General features: G+C 38.4%; 1 protein-coding gene across 3 annotated transcripts in view; it reads left to right on the top strand.

The window, feature by feature from the left end:
- The window catches only part of ALCAM (activated leukocyte cell adhesion molecule), a 150,947-nt gene that overhangs the window by 119,488 nt on the left and 15,211 nt on the right, over positions 1-16,248 (top strand). For all 3 annotated transcript variants that reach the window (XM_067546186.1, XM_067546185.1, XM_067546187.1), the window contains exons 4-8: positions 1,758-1,822; positions 2,328-2,415; positions 2,949-3,131; positions 9,133-9,260; positions 12,257-12,386. In XM_067546186.1, the coding sequence (XP_067402287.1) occupies positions 1,758-1,822; positions 2,328-2,415; positions 2,949-3,131; positions 9,133-9,260; positions 12,257-12,386 (594 nt within the window). The remainder of the gene's footprint in view (positions 1-1,757; positions 1,823-2,327; positions 2,416-2,948; positions 3,132-9,132; positions 9,261-12,256; positions 12,387-16,248) is intronic.

Here is a 16,248-nt window from a genome sequence, read left to right on the forward strand (position 1 = left end):
TGTTTGAGAATTCCAAATAAATAGCTTCCTTTATTGCTTTTGGTTTGTTTCTTTTGATCTTCTGTTTTGTTTTGACAAATCTTCTAAAATGCAGGAAATTGTATCTGAGTATATGAAGAAAGGGACTTAGAATGGAAACTTTATGCAAACTTAGCTACTGCTGTAGTATGCAGGGCAAGTATGACTACCCACATGTAAATGAATAACTTTTTATTAGTTCTGGTTTTTTTCTTTAAGTGAACTTGGAACAGGATAGCAGGACACTTGGCAACTTTCCAGATTACTAGCATTGTTTGATGGGTTTGATTTGAAAAGGCTTCTGTAAGCTGAAATGTGAAAAGTTGGAGAAAGTTTCAGTTTGTATATGTGTATAAAAATGTCTGCTCATTTAGAAGCACAGCTGGAGTGCAGAGACTTTCTTTGACTGAATAAACATATAGACTTTTTTCCTTCAAACTTACAGGAAAACAGTCTTTTGGAGATAAAAATTTGCATTCCAGGCTTTAGGCCAGAATGAATTTTAACAGACGAGTTATACAGTCTCTAGAAAATAGTATTTTACAATGGAAATGCGGATGGAGCCTTAACTCTGGCAGGGAATGGTGCTGCTACCATTAAGAGAATAAATAGGATGACACATATTTCTACTGATTAGAAAGTTTATTTTTAAAGAGATGCAGACAACTCAAAAATCTAGTCAATTTTGAAAAATGAATTAAAGTAGTTTCAGGTACTACACTTGCTTTTGTTATACTAATCCCAGGTGTTACTTAAATGTAACAATAGCATAGGAGAAAAAATGAGAAGAGTGATTAAGTTGAGTTTCTCCATTTGGAATGTTAAAAGTTAAATTAATATCTGTGTTAAAACTTCTTTTGGGCCACTATATTTTCTAAACCACGATTGCCGCCTTCTGGAAATGTATCACACTTATCAGTCGGCTTTCTCTTATTCTATGTTGTTGTGTTCCTGGCCAGAATGTAGTGTGCCAATATGTATAGCGTAAGTTTATAATAATAAGTTTATATCCAGGGCCGGATTTACACTGTACACACCCCAGGCACAGCATCTTCAGACCCCCTGCCTACAGCTGACCTTCGTGTTTTCCATGCAGGAGGCACGATCGGGGGGAGAGGGGCTGGCTGAGGGAATATGCTCACCCCTGAGCTCCTGCTTCTGGCCTGGCCAAGGGGCAGGGTGTCGGGGACAAGGAGGAACAGAGTGGTGGGGTTCCAGGAAAGAGGAGGAGGAGCAGGGAGCGGGGTCAGAGTTCCAGCACTCATGTGAGACCCCCAAATTGGCTGGGACCCCTGGGCACGTGCAGTAATCTGCCACTGTTTGCCACTAGGCACGTGCCTACTGGGCCTAATTGGAATCCGGCCCTATTTGTATCATCATGTAAAATGACACCTTTAAAGTGAAACCAGTAACATGATTATCTCTCTCGTTAAATCTCAATAGTGAGAATTTTTGTTTTTCCTCCAAAGTCCATTTGCCAATGTTTACGTAGAAACAGTTTTGTTTTGTTTTGTTTTGTTTTAACAGCCAAGGAAGGTGTAAATACCCATAAGACAAGGTTTCAAATGAAAAGCATGATGACACTGCAGCTCACCAAATAGTTCTAATGTAGTCACTGAACCCATGTTGCTGAATGTTTTGTCTTTGTAGTTGGAGAATGTTAGTCCTTTATACTTCAAAATGAAATTCCTGCTCTCCCTTCTCTTATACATATATATATATATATATATTTGTTATAGAACAACCATCTCAACCAGAAATTATACATCCAGCAAACTTCCTAGAAACGAAGAAGCTTAAAAAGGTAAGAGCATTTTTCTTAATCTCAACTCATGAACCTGAAGATGATCTTGGAGCTGGGGGGTCAGCAAGATGGAAGTGTGTGAGTGTGAGAGAGGAATACTAGGACATGGGTAGGATTGCTCAGGACCCAGTCTGAGATTATAGAACTACTGAAACCATCTCTCGAAATACCAGTTTTCAGCTGAATCAGGAATAACAGCAACATGATAGAAAGTTACCATCAGCCCTCCCCATAACCAGAAGAATGGATCCAGCTCTGTTCTGCCCCCAACCTCCACCCCCAAGAAACACTCAAGCATCATTGATGTGATTTATCCTCTTTTTAAAAAAATAAACAAACAAACAAACAAAAACAAACAAACTTTTTGGATTAAGTAATTGTACTTTCCTGGGACTTTTTTTTAACAATCGTGTAACCGAGAGTAACCACGTAAACACAAAGGAACTAGTAATTCTATTCAAATGTTAGAGGACAAAATGTTTGATAATTTCTATCTGTTCTGCAGCTTGGGGAATGTGTTGCGAGAGAGAGTTATCCAGATGGCAACATTACATGGTACAAAAATGGAAATGTTTTGCAGCCCAATGAAGGAGGTATGATTCAGTAATGATCAATGAACCTGATCCTATAACAACATTCAATGACTGTACTCATATGAGTAATCCCATTTAAATTCATAGGATTATTCCATGTGTAAAGCTACTCACGGGGGGAATGTTTGCAGGACTGAGGTGTAAAAGTGTTGTTTTTAATATTGTACTATTATAGTCAAAATGTTACAGGTATCTTTCTGAGTTGAGGGTTTTTTTTTTAAAGTAATTAAAAATTGAATTAGAAAGTGTTTGTTTTGTTTGGTCTTTTTTTTTTTTTTAAATGCTTATGGGATTTTAGGATAGCATTATTTGACCATGAGTCATTGCTGGGTGTTTTTTCTTTATGTGGGCCAAAGTGTCAATACCAGGAAGTGCAGTCTGATGTGGTGAATTTTGTTTATTATATTGCTTGCTTTAAAATTTGTGTCTTGTGCTCAGATGCTGAGCAATAGGTGCATAAAAATCATTAATATCCAAAATTAGGAAATGTTGTACATACTAAGAATGACACTGAACCAATGTCTTCTTTTTAGTTGCGGTCATGAGCTTACAAAAGACCGTGGACAAATCAACTGGACTCTTCACCATGACATCTTCTCTCCAGTACATGCCAAAAAAGAAAGATGCAAATGCACAGTTTGTCTGTAGTGTGACATATTATGGACCGTCTGGACAGGAAACAATACCATCTCAACCAATGGTCTTTGATGTTCACTGTAAGTTGTTAAAAACTGGATAGCAGAACTATCTTCATGAATATGACCTTTCTGGGGGGAAAAATTAAAGTCCATCAGCAAAATTGCAGGGACATGGTCTGTCTTTGATAGCAAAACCCCTTACTAAAACTGTGAGGTGAATCAGAAGAATGATGCTCTTTTTGGAAAAAAAAAAAAAGGTTTAATGCTTTTTCAGAGTTGATCTGCAGTGAAAAGATTTAAATCAAGTGTACACTGTATCCATTGATATTAGAATTCTGAATATTAAGATTGTTCTTTCATGAAGAAAAGAGTAACAGCTAACAGAATCTTATGATGAAATGGGAATTTCAAGACCCAGTAACAAACTACTATTAAATAAGCTGAATCAGAAGTTTTAGTAGTAGTAGGTGACTGGAGTTCAAAATACTTTGAGCATTAAATATTGTCTTCATGTCTCTCTCTGCCCTGTGAAATATGCAGTAAATATAAACTAGCACACATCAAGATTGGTATACTAAAGTACCCAAATGTTTAGAGTACTCCTTGAGCACAAAAATGACGTGTGTCTAAACAAGCAGTGCAAATAACCCTCTGCTTAAAGTGTGATTGCTTTTCTAAAGCTACAGTGCCCAATCAGTTCTATAGTTAACGCTGAATTGAGTTTTACACTTTATATGCATTTTAAATGCTTTTTATAAAGGAGAAGTTATGTAGCTAATAATATCCACTTCCTCTCAGTACAAAATCTACTTGCATTGTACAGTACATTATAATCTCATTGAGCAAAGAAAGCAGGCAATAGACTAGTAAATAGTGAGGAAGGTGATAGCAGCCAAGGCCAGCGCTACACCAAATGGCATCCCACATGAGGAGCGTCTTTGGCGCACCCTTTCCCCATTTGTTAAACTTTTGAATACGTTATTTTTTTTATTGCATCTGTAGCCCATTTCACAACTTTGATGCACAATTCGCGTGCATGATTTATCTGTCATATAAGATGATAAATTTGCACACTGGGATCTGTAAATCTGTATTTATTCATAACATATATAAGTAAATGAAAAAAATTGATTTCCTCTAAGCTTATAGAAACTTTTTAATATTAAAAAGTCCTCAATTTCTTCTGCCCTGGGACAATTGCTGCTGCCTAAAGCCTGGTCTGTGCTGTTCTGTTTCAGATATTTTCCCATCTGATTTGCCCCTTATTGCAAACTAGATTGCAGTTGAGCTTTTCACTTCCTATACTGAGCTCCTGAAGGCTTCTGGGACATCTTTTATTTTCTATAGGGCAAAACAGACAGTATTAGGGAGAACAAATGTCTATCATCCACAGTCTTAGAAAGTCATCAAACATTACATGTCAAGCATGGCAAGAGAAGTAACAGTATTTCTTTTATATTGTTGCATAGATAGGGGTTCAGTAGATATCTCTGGCATCTCATTAAATATGTCGTTTATTAGTCAGTACTTGCACTCTTCAAGTCTTAAAACACAAGTACACTTTCAAAATTACACAATAAAACAAGATTCACAATATCACAGCTGGGCTCTCACTTCACTTCAGTTCGTTCTTATATCTCAGTGACTGGCAATACCCCACCCCTTATATAACCGTGAGGGTATGGCTGACAACATTCCAGCGGGTTCGAGAACAATGTAGTTCTCAGAAAGTCTGGAAGGTTTCAGGAGATTCTACAAAGGTCCAGCACATTCTAGGTTAGTGAAAAATGAATCTACATATGGAATACCTGAAACATTTTACTTCAAACATTCTATTTTCCCTTTTGTCACTAACAGAAAAAGCACCCTAAGCCTGGCGCCCTCCTTTCCCCACAAGCCTGGCTCCCCAGGGGGTCGCCTACTTCTAAATCTGGCCCTGATAGCAGCTATAGAGGGCATGGCAGGGCATGTCAAGGAAGTGGAGAGAGACTTCTGAATGAGCATAGAAAGTACCAGGTCCTAATAGAGAATTAAGGAGGAAAGGACATTGAAGAAAATTTACAGACAAAACTATTTTTCTGTGTACCTTAAGTGATAGTTCAAGTCCTAAAGAAAACTGTTCTAGTTGGGAATGCTTCTTCTGTCCAGTCATCTGTCTGTTTTATGTGGCGTCAATTGCACGAGTTTACATGAAGTAGTGTGCTTGTATTATTTCACTGCCATTGAGAGAAAGTAGTCACTGAACAAGTAAAAATACATGTATATGTCTCCTTACTGCCTAGAATTCTCCAGGTGCTGCATGGTATGATATTGAAGCTTTTTGGTGCTAGTAGAAAAAATAAATTTACATTTACCTTCAAATCTATCTTGTGAAGATGTGAAAAAAAAGCTCTCAATTTTGCCAGAGCGCATGGGACCAGAGGTGTCCAGCACCTTCCATGATCAAATCTTAAATAAACATTGTCCATGCCTTGATGACCCAGTCCTGGCAGAAGAGCTTCCACAGTGTGAAACCTGGAGAAGCAGCAATACACAGCTACTCTCTGCAGTCATAAGAACATAAGAATGGCTATATTGGGTCAGACCAATGGTCCATCTAGCCCAGTATCCTGTCTTCCTACAGTGGCCTGTGCCAGGTGCTTCAGAGGGAATGAACAGTACAGGCAATCATCAAGTGATCCATCTTCTGTCATCCACTCCCAGCTTCTGGCAAACAGAGTCTAATAACATTCAGAGCATGATGTTGCATCCCTGCCCATGATGGCTAATAGCCATTGATGGGTCTATCCTCCAGGAATTTATCTAGTTCTTTTTTTAACCTGTTATAGTTTTGACCTTCACAACATCCTCTAGCAAAGAGTTTCACAGGTTGACTGCGTTGTGTGAAGAAATTCTTCCTTTTGTTTGTTTTAAACCTGCTGTCTGTTAATTTCATTTGGTCACCCCTTGTTCTTCTTCTGTTATTTGAAGGAGTGCATGACATTTCCTTATTCACTTTCTCCACACCAGTCACGATTTTAGAGATCTCTATCATATCCCCCCTTAGTCATCTCTTTTCCAACTTGAAAAGTTCCAGTCTTTTTAATCTCTTTATACGCAAAGGGACAGGAACATTGTCAGGGACAATGATCCATTGCCCTGAGAAGGGGAAAGCTCCAGACTGAAGCAACCATGTATGACTTATTTGGCTGCCCAGTTTCTATTCCCTTGTGGGGAAAAGTCTGTGGAAGGATTTAGAATAGGAACCCAGTTCTTGCCTTCCATTGGTGATGCATTAATGCAATTCCCTTAATTTTAAGGAAGTTACTCCTGATTCTCATCTGAGTAAGAGATTAAGGCCTCTCTTCCAGGTGATTGACTCCTCCAAAACAGTATTCAACCAGGGAAAATGACAAGGAAGAAGGCCATTGGGATAGTCAGCCATTACTCTTGGAAGTCATTAAGAGATCCCAAGCCCACAAGCATCCATTCCATACCTATACAATTAAATTTGCTTTAATTTTTGGTCTCTAAAGAACTGGCACCTAATCTTATTCTCCCTCACCCTACTCTCCTACAAGACTTGAGAATTGCTGCAACCTCAAGGTAGTAGTAATTCTCACTGCCTCCACAGGCTCGCTGGAGGATCCAGAATACAGTTAAGTCTTCTTGAAAGGAAGTTTGGTAGTGAGCTAATCTGCATGAATCTCCTGTCTCCTCAAATTACTCCAGAGCTAGTTATGCTGTTCCCATCTGCATGAGCCTCTCTACACCTCAGGCCAGCCTACTCACTGTGGACCTGATTTGCAGAGACTTCTGGAATTTATGTACCCCATACAATTGCAATCATGGCCCAATGTGAAGAAAAAAATGCTGTTCCCAACTGCAGCATGGTCTGCACTTAAGAAATCACATATACTCTACATAGAAGATTAAAAGAGCATGGCTAGCCAGCATATTATATCCTGTTCTACCAGCAGACAGTTTAATTAAAATAACTCTTCATGCGCCCATCTCTAACTTCCTCTAAAGACATTTAGTATCCCTGCACTGCTAATTAGCTAACAATGGGAATTGGGTATATCCTTGATTACTGAAGAGAAGTATGAAGCATGAAGTACGTGGCATGAAGCAGACTCAGCCTTAGAATGAAGCATTACCAGTTTCCTTTTGAAAATACCTTCATTCATTTAACGTAACTTCAGTCCCTTGTTCTTTGCAAATGCATCTCTAAACTGAGATCTTCGTAACCTCATTTGAATAGGTGTCCAAAGTTGCTTTGAACAGATTTCTCCACTGATGTCAGTTGAAGTTGTTGGTGGTGAGATACAAGTATGTTTGTTTTAAAATGTGTCAGTAATCTTAATGAGTTTCTAACTCCTTATTACTTTTTTTCTTTACCTGAATTTAGTGCAGGTTAAAAATATAGACAGGTTGCGGCTCCAAGAAATGGACATTTATTTATTTATTCATTTGCCTAGTCATTTACATTCAGACGCATCACATTCAGATGCATCACCAAGCTCTCTCATTCCTTAAATTTCTAAAAAAAACAGATCATAAAATAACAAAATACCAGTTGTTCTGTTTAAGGTCAGTGATGAATCCCACTCATCAACAGCTGCAGTACCTCCTGAATAATCAGCCGATCGTTTTTTAACTGTATCCTACTTATCTGGGGATAAAGCAGAATGGCACTCCAGTCACCACTGCAGCAAGTTGGACTCAATGATCTACTGCCTTTCGTATCATCACTGGTGCAGCCTGAGCAACTCGAGGCTCCAACTTTCCGGTCATGGCTGGCACTGCTGTCCCTCTGATTAGTCATGAAGGCAGGGCCATTGCCGCATTACTGTGCGCAGCCAACTATCAGGACAGCTTACTTCACAATTTCATCTCAAAGCTACTTCAAGCATGCTGGCTAAAGTCAAGACCCTGTTTTCTGAACTAGTTGAGCCTCTCAGACAGTACATCAGATACAACATTTCTAAGGAACGGGGCAGCAAGTAGTGCAGGTCTATATTTTGGATTTCTTGGCAGATAGGCTACTCAGATCCGTGTCTTCTAGTTTCTTTAGGTGAGCTCTTGCATACCCCTCAGAACAACTCTATGAAACGAAAGATTCTTCTTTGCTACAACAGCATATGTTGTGATCATGGGCGGTTTAACGTGTATCTTTACTGTTGAGCTCATCACCCTGCCCCTGTGGATGTCAAGAACAAACAGCATGTCATCAGGCTATAAACTTCCCTCTTTACTATCTTGATGGGGGGGGGAGGGATGTGCTCTACATCTCCAGATGACGATGCCGTGATAGAGTGGCTGCATCACTTACCTGACATCTGACTCATTGTTTGCTGTCTGAAGCCGTGTGCCAGAAGAAGAATCTCACTCCCAACTCAACTCCATAACAGAAACACGCACAACTTTGTCAAAACATTAAAAACAAACAAACAAAAAAACACCTCCAAAAAAATCTGTTTAAAAAGATTTTTAAAAATACGACAGTAAAGTGTTCTAGCGCAACCCCATGAAACATAACAGAAATATATTACATTTACAGCTCTGTTGACTGTTGTCTTAAATTCACCAAATTAATTTTTCATAAAGCTGCTGCACTGATCAGCATACAGAGGAGCCTTGCTATACTTGCTTAGCTAATATTTCTTTTTATTTCATACAAGATGCTATTATCTCATTAGTGCAGGGGGCTGATAGCTTTAGTTATTTTTGTGGTTGCTGCAGTCCCTTCAAACAGCAAGCTGCATATAATGCTGTTGAAGTCTGTTGTAATGAAATCATACTGTGAAATTGTTCCTGCTGGTCTTTTTTACATTAAATAATTCTGGTCACTCCTCCTTCAGTTATAGGCATTTTGCTAAGGAAAAATTGATTTTTATATTACAGGGTTTCTATGTAGTTTATTCTAACGGGATTAGTACTCCGTCTGGAAGAGCACCTATTAACTTCAACCTTCTATTAAAAAATAATTATGCAATTACCCTCACCTGCTTCTAGAGAAATTGTGTATACTTGGGATATTTGCCTTGTGTGCCTAATTATCTTGATACTTGACAAAAACTGTCCATTATTTTCATAGACCCTACAGAGAATGTGACAATTAACGTACTGTCACAAAGAAATACCATTAAAGAAGGTGATAACATCACTCTAAAGTGCTCAGGGAATGGTAACCCCCCTCCACAGGAGTTTTTGTTTTACATTCCAGTAAGTATTACCTTACTATTGTTACTTATCTATAATAGTCTGTACTATTTCTTCCTATTTGACACCAGAGGCACCCACACTGAACCACTCTAACTTTTACTTACCATTGCACCAACGCATACACTGTATTTTATGCTAGGCAAAACCCCCTTGTATCCTTCCCCGCTACCCCTCTCCTAGACGGCTCCCCATGAAGGCATTCACAGGGGCTCCCTGTGCTTGTTCAGAAGCAGCTCAGAGCCTGCTACATGTCCTGTGGGCAGAGTAGAAGGGACACAGGAGGCTGGAGGTGGGGCAAGACCAAGCATGCCCCGGGGAGGAGCCCTGGTCCAAGATTTGGACCTGTGGTAGTGGTAAGGAGGAACTGCACTGACTCACCCTGTTACCCAGGGTTTTTAGAATCCACAGCAATGGTAATTGAACCATTTTACTTTAGGCAGTTTTGGGAATAAACTAATGGGAACACAGCACTTCCCGCTGATTAAGATTAATACAAGCAAGCATGCTTTTGTCTAAAACTAGAATGTATTCGATTTAAGCACACGTAGACATAAGCAAAGCATTTTAAATCTTTACTTAGAATTTGGAACAGTATTGGGTAATTTGCAGCAGATTAGTGCTGGCCGGATGCATCCCTGCTGGGGAGTAATGGTGTCAGGAAAAATAATTGTTGATTGCTTTAGAGAACTGTTTTAAAGTCTATTTTATTATTTAGTTTTTATATTATATAAATTATAGTGACCCCCTACTGGATCATTTTTTATTTTAATTAATATATTTTAATAATTTTAGTTATAAGCTTTTGTATTAAAGGTTCTTAAATTTAAGGATTTTTTTTGGTTTTGAATTGTATGCTTTTTTTAAATTTTGATTAACAGAAACTGCCAGCCTCCACTGATCTTGCCTCTAGAAGCCCTGTGTGTTTAAATTAACCTGTAACTATGTGGTGTTTTATTTCATTAATTTAGGGTGGATGAATGCACACACTATGGTTGCTATTAGCTTGATTAACTTCTGGGGTAAAACACCCTTTAAATTCAGGGTAACAACCCCACTGCCCATGTAGGTTTGGCCCCACGTCCTCTGCATTGTGACAGGGGAGTGGCGTTGAGCGAGTGGCATTGTGACCTGGCATACAGGAGGGGTCGTGGAGCCAAGCCTGAATTGGTATGGGGTGGCCAGCACTGCTCCTTCTGGTCCATGCTGTTGGCCTAGCTCCTGCACCAGTACCTGAATCAGACCAGCCGGAGCTCAGGTTGCCCCTCCTCTCAACAAATGACTCCCTAGGCATGTGCATAGGTTAACTACGCCTTAATCCAGCCCTGCCAATGGTAGGCAGCATGCATAAAATGCATATGACTGTGCGTGCCGCTGTTTGACACTAGTTTATCTCTGGAACAAAGTTATTTATGTTTATATAACAAGTGAAGCCATCTGATGATGCTATTAACAAAGTGAAAAGCTGACCTTGGCAAGTTCATCAAACTCACGGTGAGGATACGAGTCTGGAGCCTGCAGAGAATCTGTCAAAACTTGAAGACTTTTTTTTAACTCTCTTCACAGATTAACAATCTTTTTTACGCTAAATATATGATGCGGTGGTGTTCAATGAAATGCCCCAGTGAAAAAGGACCAGAGGAAAACAGTTTAATTTACTCAAATCAGAACAGAGTAATCAAATAAGCATAGCAATTAAAGTGACAAAATCCTATCTAAGATTGAGACCTTTCCCTGTAAAGTATATTGAGTAATTCCTCTGTCAGTCTTCAGAAGAACATTAGCATTATATGGTGAAAAATAGACTATACAATTTATTAATAGAAAAAAAATTTGTAATTGGGGAACAAGATTTATAAAGAACAAATTGAAAATTAATCAATCAATTAAAGGGACAGATACGAATTTTGCATGAGTTTAAAGTCGTTTCAGGTATTACATCTGCCGTTTCTTGTGGTTTCATAGTCACAGTTTCCTGTATTTATTTTGTCTTTACAAAATTATTTAGGTTACAAAGTTATAGTAACATTTATATCATAGTATACAGTACGGTTATAATCTTGCAATAATAGGTGAAATATTTTCAGACAGAAATGTGATTATCTGTAGGCTGACTTTTGTTTACTTGTTTCTTGCTCTTCTCCTGTCAATGTGTTTTCTGCTCCCATTACACCAGCCGTGAGAACCAATCAGAGCAGGAAGACAGTGTGCTTCTAAATAGCTCCCAGACAACCAGTTGCTCAGCTTAATAACTCCCAGCTACTTTGGCCTCTTCTCCTTTTGCAGTTTGCATTGCTACAGAATTGTGAGGGGAGTCAGGGTCAGGAGCCATTCCTACTTCAGGCTGCAGGTGAAGCTGAGTGAGAGCAGAACTGATGCTCCTGATCAACCCCCTTTTAACTGCTCTGAGCAGCAGTTGTAGCGGGGGGAGAGAGGAGAGCCATCAGGGCAGCAGAACTCCACCTGTTCTGTGATGAACAAGGGTGAGCTAAGGGCCCTGCTTGACATAGGCTACAGCATCCCAATTACATCTAAGTCATTCTGCCATTTGAGGGGAGCTAGAACTAGTTCTGTTTGCTTAGGCCGTCCTTGTTACGGATTGAGCAATGTTTGTGATATTCTCCAGTAAATAATGTTTCCTTGAACTTACAGCGTATTGGATAGGATGTTTCCCCATTATAGTTTCTCTTGAAATGTTTTGATTATTTTGTTTTTTTCTAACATTTCTAAAAATCATCATTTAAGTTGAATGTAAATGATGGTAAAGTTGAATGGTAAAACTTTTTGTTAACTTTAGAGCTGTGCAATGCCTGCAGTCATGTGGAAAAATTAAATCCTTGCTCTACCCAGAAGTGGTTGGATTTGACTGGGGCTGAATGTGTATAGATTGTGAAGCACTTCAGGATGAAAGTTGCTTTATAAAATATTATTCAAAGAATATGCGATTGTCATGTTTTAGCAACTCTCTGTAACCCATAAGTGTTAAACTTCCATCACAGGGAGAACCTGGAGCCATAAGGAGCTCAGATACTCATACAATGACAGATGTGAGACGAAATGCAACAGGAAAGTATAAATGCTCTCTGATTGACAGGAGCATGGAGGACTCAACCACCATCACTGTTCATTGTAAGTCATTGTATTTTTCATTTCCAGAAACATTTTACAAATTTGGGGCCAGTCCCTCCTTGCTTTACTCATATGATTAGTCCTGTTGACTACAGTAGAGCATTACGCAATGTAGTTGTCCCCGTGTCAGTCCCAGGATATTAGAGAGACAAGGTGGGTGAAGTAATACCTTTTAATGGACTCTCTCACCTACAATAGAACTGAGCATGAAATAACTGCAAACAGTATTTGGTCCTTTGCTTTACTTTTTTCTAAGTGCATTTTTATTAACTTGATACCTTTCAACACTACTGTAATTCAGTGGATTAAAACAGAGCTGCAGAGTGTCACTTTGGTTCAAACAACGTAATCCCATTTTTTGCACTGGCCTGAATATACTGTGCAAACTGTGCTTGATACTCAGCAAATGTATTTTTGACATGTTGCAATCAGATTTATGTATATTAACACAAACATTATGTTAAGGCACTGTTTCCGAATATATTTAAATTTACAGAAGCATCATGTGGTCCATTATTATGTCAGTCAAAATCATGATTCACAGGAATTGCTATTCCAGATCATACTAGTCCAATATGTTATCTCAGACAAGGGCAGGTACCACTTACTTGAGAGGAATGTGCTAGGAACCTTATAGGTGGACAGTAATGGATTAACTATATCCATAGTGGGAATTTCTTAAAGCAAATCATTTAGTGTTTGGATTATTACCTACAGTGTAGCAGGGTTTGTATCTATTAATGTAATTGTGGATTTTCTCTTTATCCATATAAAATATGTAACCATTTTGTGAATCCTGTAAACTCTTGGCCAACTTCTTGTGGCATTAAGTTCTCCAAGCAAAGTAGACATCATGTTTTTAAAAAAAAAAAAAAAAGTTTGCTTTTCAATTTCATTTTCTATCCACTTGTTTTTTTATTGTGTAAAAGGATAAAGAGGAGCACCCAGTTTACATTCTTTATACCATTGATTATTTTGTACACTATTGAAATACCAGCTTTTATTTCTCTCGTCTCTAAATTGTCACAGATATTTTCAATCTGGCTTCAAGCTGACATATCCCTGTGGTCCTTCCTCCCCACACTTTGCACCCCTTCTATTTCTGCTCCATCTTCTTTTAGATAGGTTAACCGGAATTGAATACAGTATTCCAGGAGATGGTATACTACCAATTTATATAATGGCATCACAAGTTTATAATTCTTCTTCATCCTATTATTTATGCATCTTAATATTCCCTCGGCCCCTCCCCCCTTTTTCTTTTTTTAAATACTGCCAGTGCATAGTGGGCACAGTTTTCATTAAATTATTTACAGGGTTGCCTAGCTTTTTTTCCCCTAACGGATTGTTATAATTAAATTGGAACTTGCTTAGTTGTGTGAGCAATTCAAACTATTCTTCTAATGAAAATTATCTTGCATTTAACAAGGACTTTCAACATCTGCCATTATGTTGCCCGTTCACAGAGCTTTTCAAGGTCCCTCTGAAGTTCTAAAATATTCAAGTGTTGATTAACCTGTAAAATTTCATGTCACCTGCAGATTTTGCCATGTCACTATTCATATCCTTTTCCAGATTATTTAAACATACATCATACAATGCTGGTGTCATTGTACAATGCTGTCAACCTTTAACAAGGGTGAAAAGTATCCATTTGTTTTGTGATTTTTTAGTGAGTTCCTGATCTGCGACATTGCCTCTCATTCCATGACTACCTAATTTCCTCAATAGTCTTTTACGAGAGAGATTTTTTCCAACCACTTTTTTTGACAATCCAAATAATTTTTATCGGCCACTTTTCCTGTATCCACTATTTTGTTTACAGGCTGAAAGAATTCTAATGGATCGGAGAAGCCATGTTGATTTTGGTTTATTACTATCATTAAATGTTCAGCTTGGTGTTTCGTCATTCTGTTATTTAGATATTATTTCAACCAGTTTTCCTGGTACTTAGTAAGGCTTGCTTGTCTAACTCCCGGAATCACCCTAGCATCATCTTTAAAGATGGGGGCAACATTTACTCTCTTGGAGTTTCAATATAGTAGCTGATTTTAATGATTGCATATTGTTGTTGGCAGCCACTTCCTTCAAAATTCTTGGATGTATAGTTTGGGTCTTGGTGAATTGTTCCTCTTTAGTTTAATTTAATCAGTTTGTTCCAATACCTACTCTTTTGACACCTCAATCCCTAACATTGCCTCACTTTTATGACTTGAAGATTATTGGCATAAGGTAGAAATCTCCACAGCATGTATTGTGGTGACAACTCGCATAGCTTCTCTTCCACAGCTTTATCCTCTATAATTGCTCGCTTTACTCTGATAGTTCAGCGAAGCTGCTGATTCCACCAGTGCTTTCTGCTTCTGCTATACTTAAATAATTTCTTGTATGTTTTCATGTCTTTACCTATTTGATCTTCAGATTCTCTTTACCGTCCTGACTTCCATCTCACTTGTGACCTACCATAGTTTTGCATCTTTCTGTAAGCTTATTTGGGAAGGGGAGGAGGTCTGCATTTAAAGATTGCTCTGGTCAGTGAGTCAGTCTTGTCTGAGATGAAGGCTAAGAATTTAATGAGTTCTTACTTCCTGTGATGCCTGTGACAGGATTCCTTCCTGAATGATCTTCTATGGTCTCTTGAGTCTGAGCTGACATTCTGCTTCAAAGAAATAAAGGTGTGAGTAGACATCGAAGGGGAATCACCCTGAGGAAAAAAATTCCATAGCCGCCCTACCCTGTTAGCATGTGCTCAGAGAATAGCAGGGAAAAAATTCAGTAAGAACTAACCCTCCCTCACCCAGGTGAAGCAGCAATCTATGCAATGGTCTTTTGTCTGAGTCACTGTGGGGAGAAGAGGGAAATCAAATGACACTGGTCAGGCAGTTCTCTCTCCTTAGTAAAGGTCGTCTTTGTATGTGTGTCTGCTGTATGAAAGTAGCAAATGAACCAATAGAGAGAGAGTTCACATAACTACTGGTGGTAGAAATTAGTAATATCTGTGTTATTACTAATATAGGACTAATATTAGACAATAGTCATTATTTTTGCAAGACCAGTCCTGTCCTCTTTGATGCTTTCCTTTAATTAATTAATTAATTAATTAATTTAACTTTGTTTCCTTTAATTATTATGCTGTTCCTAGTGAAATTGGTGAATGAAAGCAGCAGATAAATTCACTCTTCTGTTGAGTGAAATTGCTGTAGTTTGCTTGCTGTTGGGATCAATGAAGCACAATTTACAGGTTTAAGCAATTCTAAGCCCTTTAGCACTTGGAAAATATACAGATAAATTCTCTATCTGCCTCATCAGCCGTGTCTCAGGTAATTCTAAAATGACTGTTGCTCTAGTATCTGAGGATTTAGTATCAGGAAAGCAAAAACAAGCAGATAATAAAGGAGGCATCTCTTACAATTTCTTGATTATCTGTAATGATAGGGAAAGGAGTAAAGAAAAAGTATGTGACAATTTAATTGGAACTCAGTTAGTTGTCTGAATGTGGCAGTGGTGTTTTAAAGCCTTTAACAACAGCAACAAAATCCAGTAAACTCAATGCCTCCATTTTCATGAGAAAAATTATATGGTACTAGTGAGCTGGGCAAAAATATGTCTCATCTTATGAGCCTCCTTTTGTGTCTAACCTGGATTTTTTGTTAGGATTATAGCATACTGTAGTGCAGAGCTCTGTCAGCCACTGATTATTTCCACAATGCAATATGCAGGGTGACTAGGCTTTTTTGGTTTATTCAGTGTTTGCATAGTAAGCTGATAGGAGGTGGGTATGAAAGCAGATGTTTAACTGAACAACTTTCCTATTCTCTCACTATAGGATTCTGTATGCGAGAGCAAACAGTAGCACATGGGG

The sequence above is a fragment of the Emydura macquarii genome, unplaced genomic scaffold (genome assembly GCF_026122565.2).
Source record: "Emydura macquarii macquarii isolate MOO-44397 ecotype Brisbane River unplaced genomic scaffold, CSIRO-AGI_Emac_v2 contig_1119, whole genome shotgun sequence".
NCBI classification, from domain to species: Eukaryota; Metazoa; Chordata; order Testudines; family Chelidae; genus Emydura; species Emydura macquarii.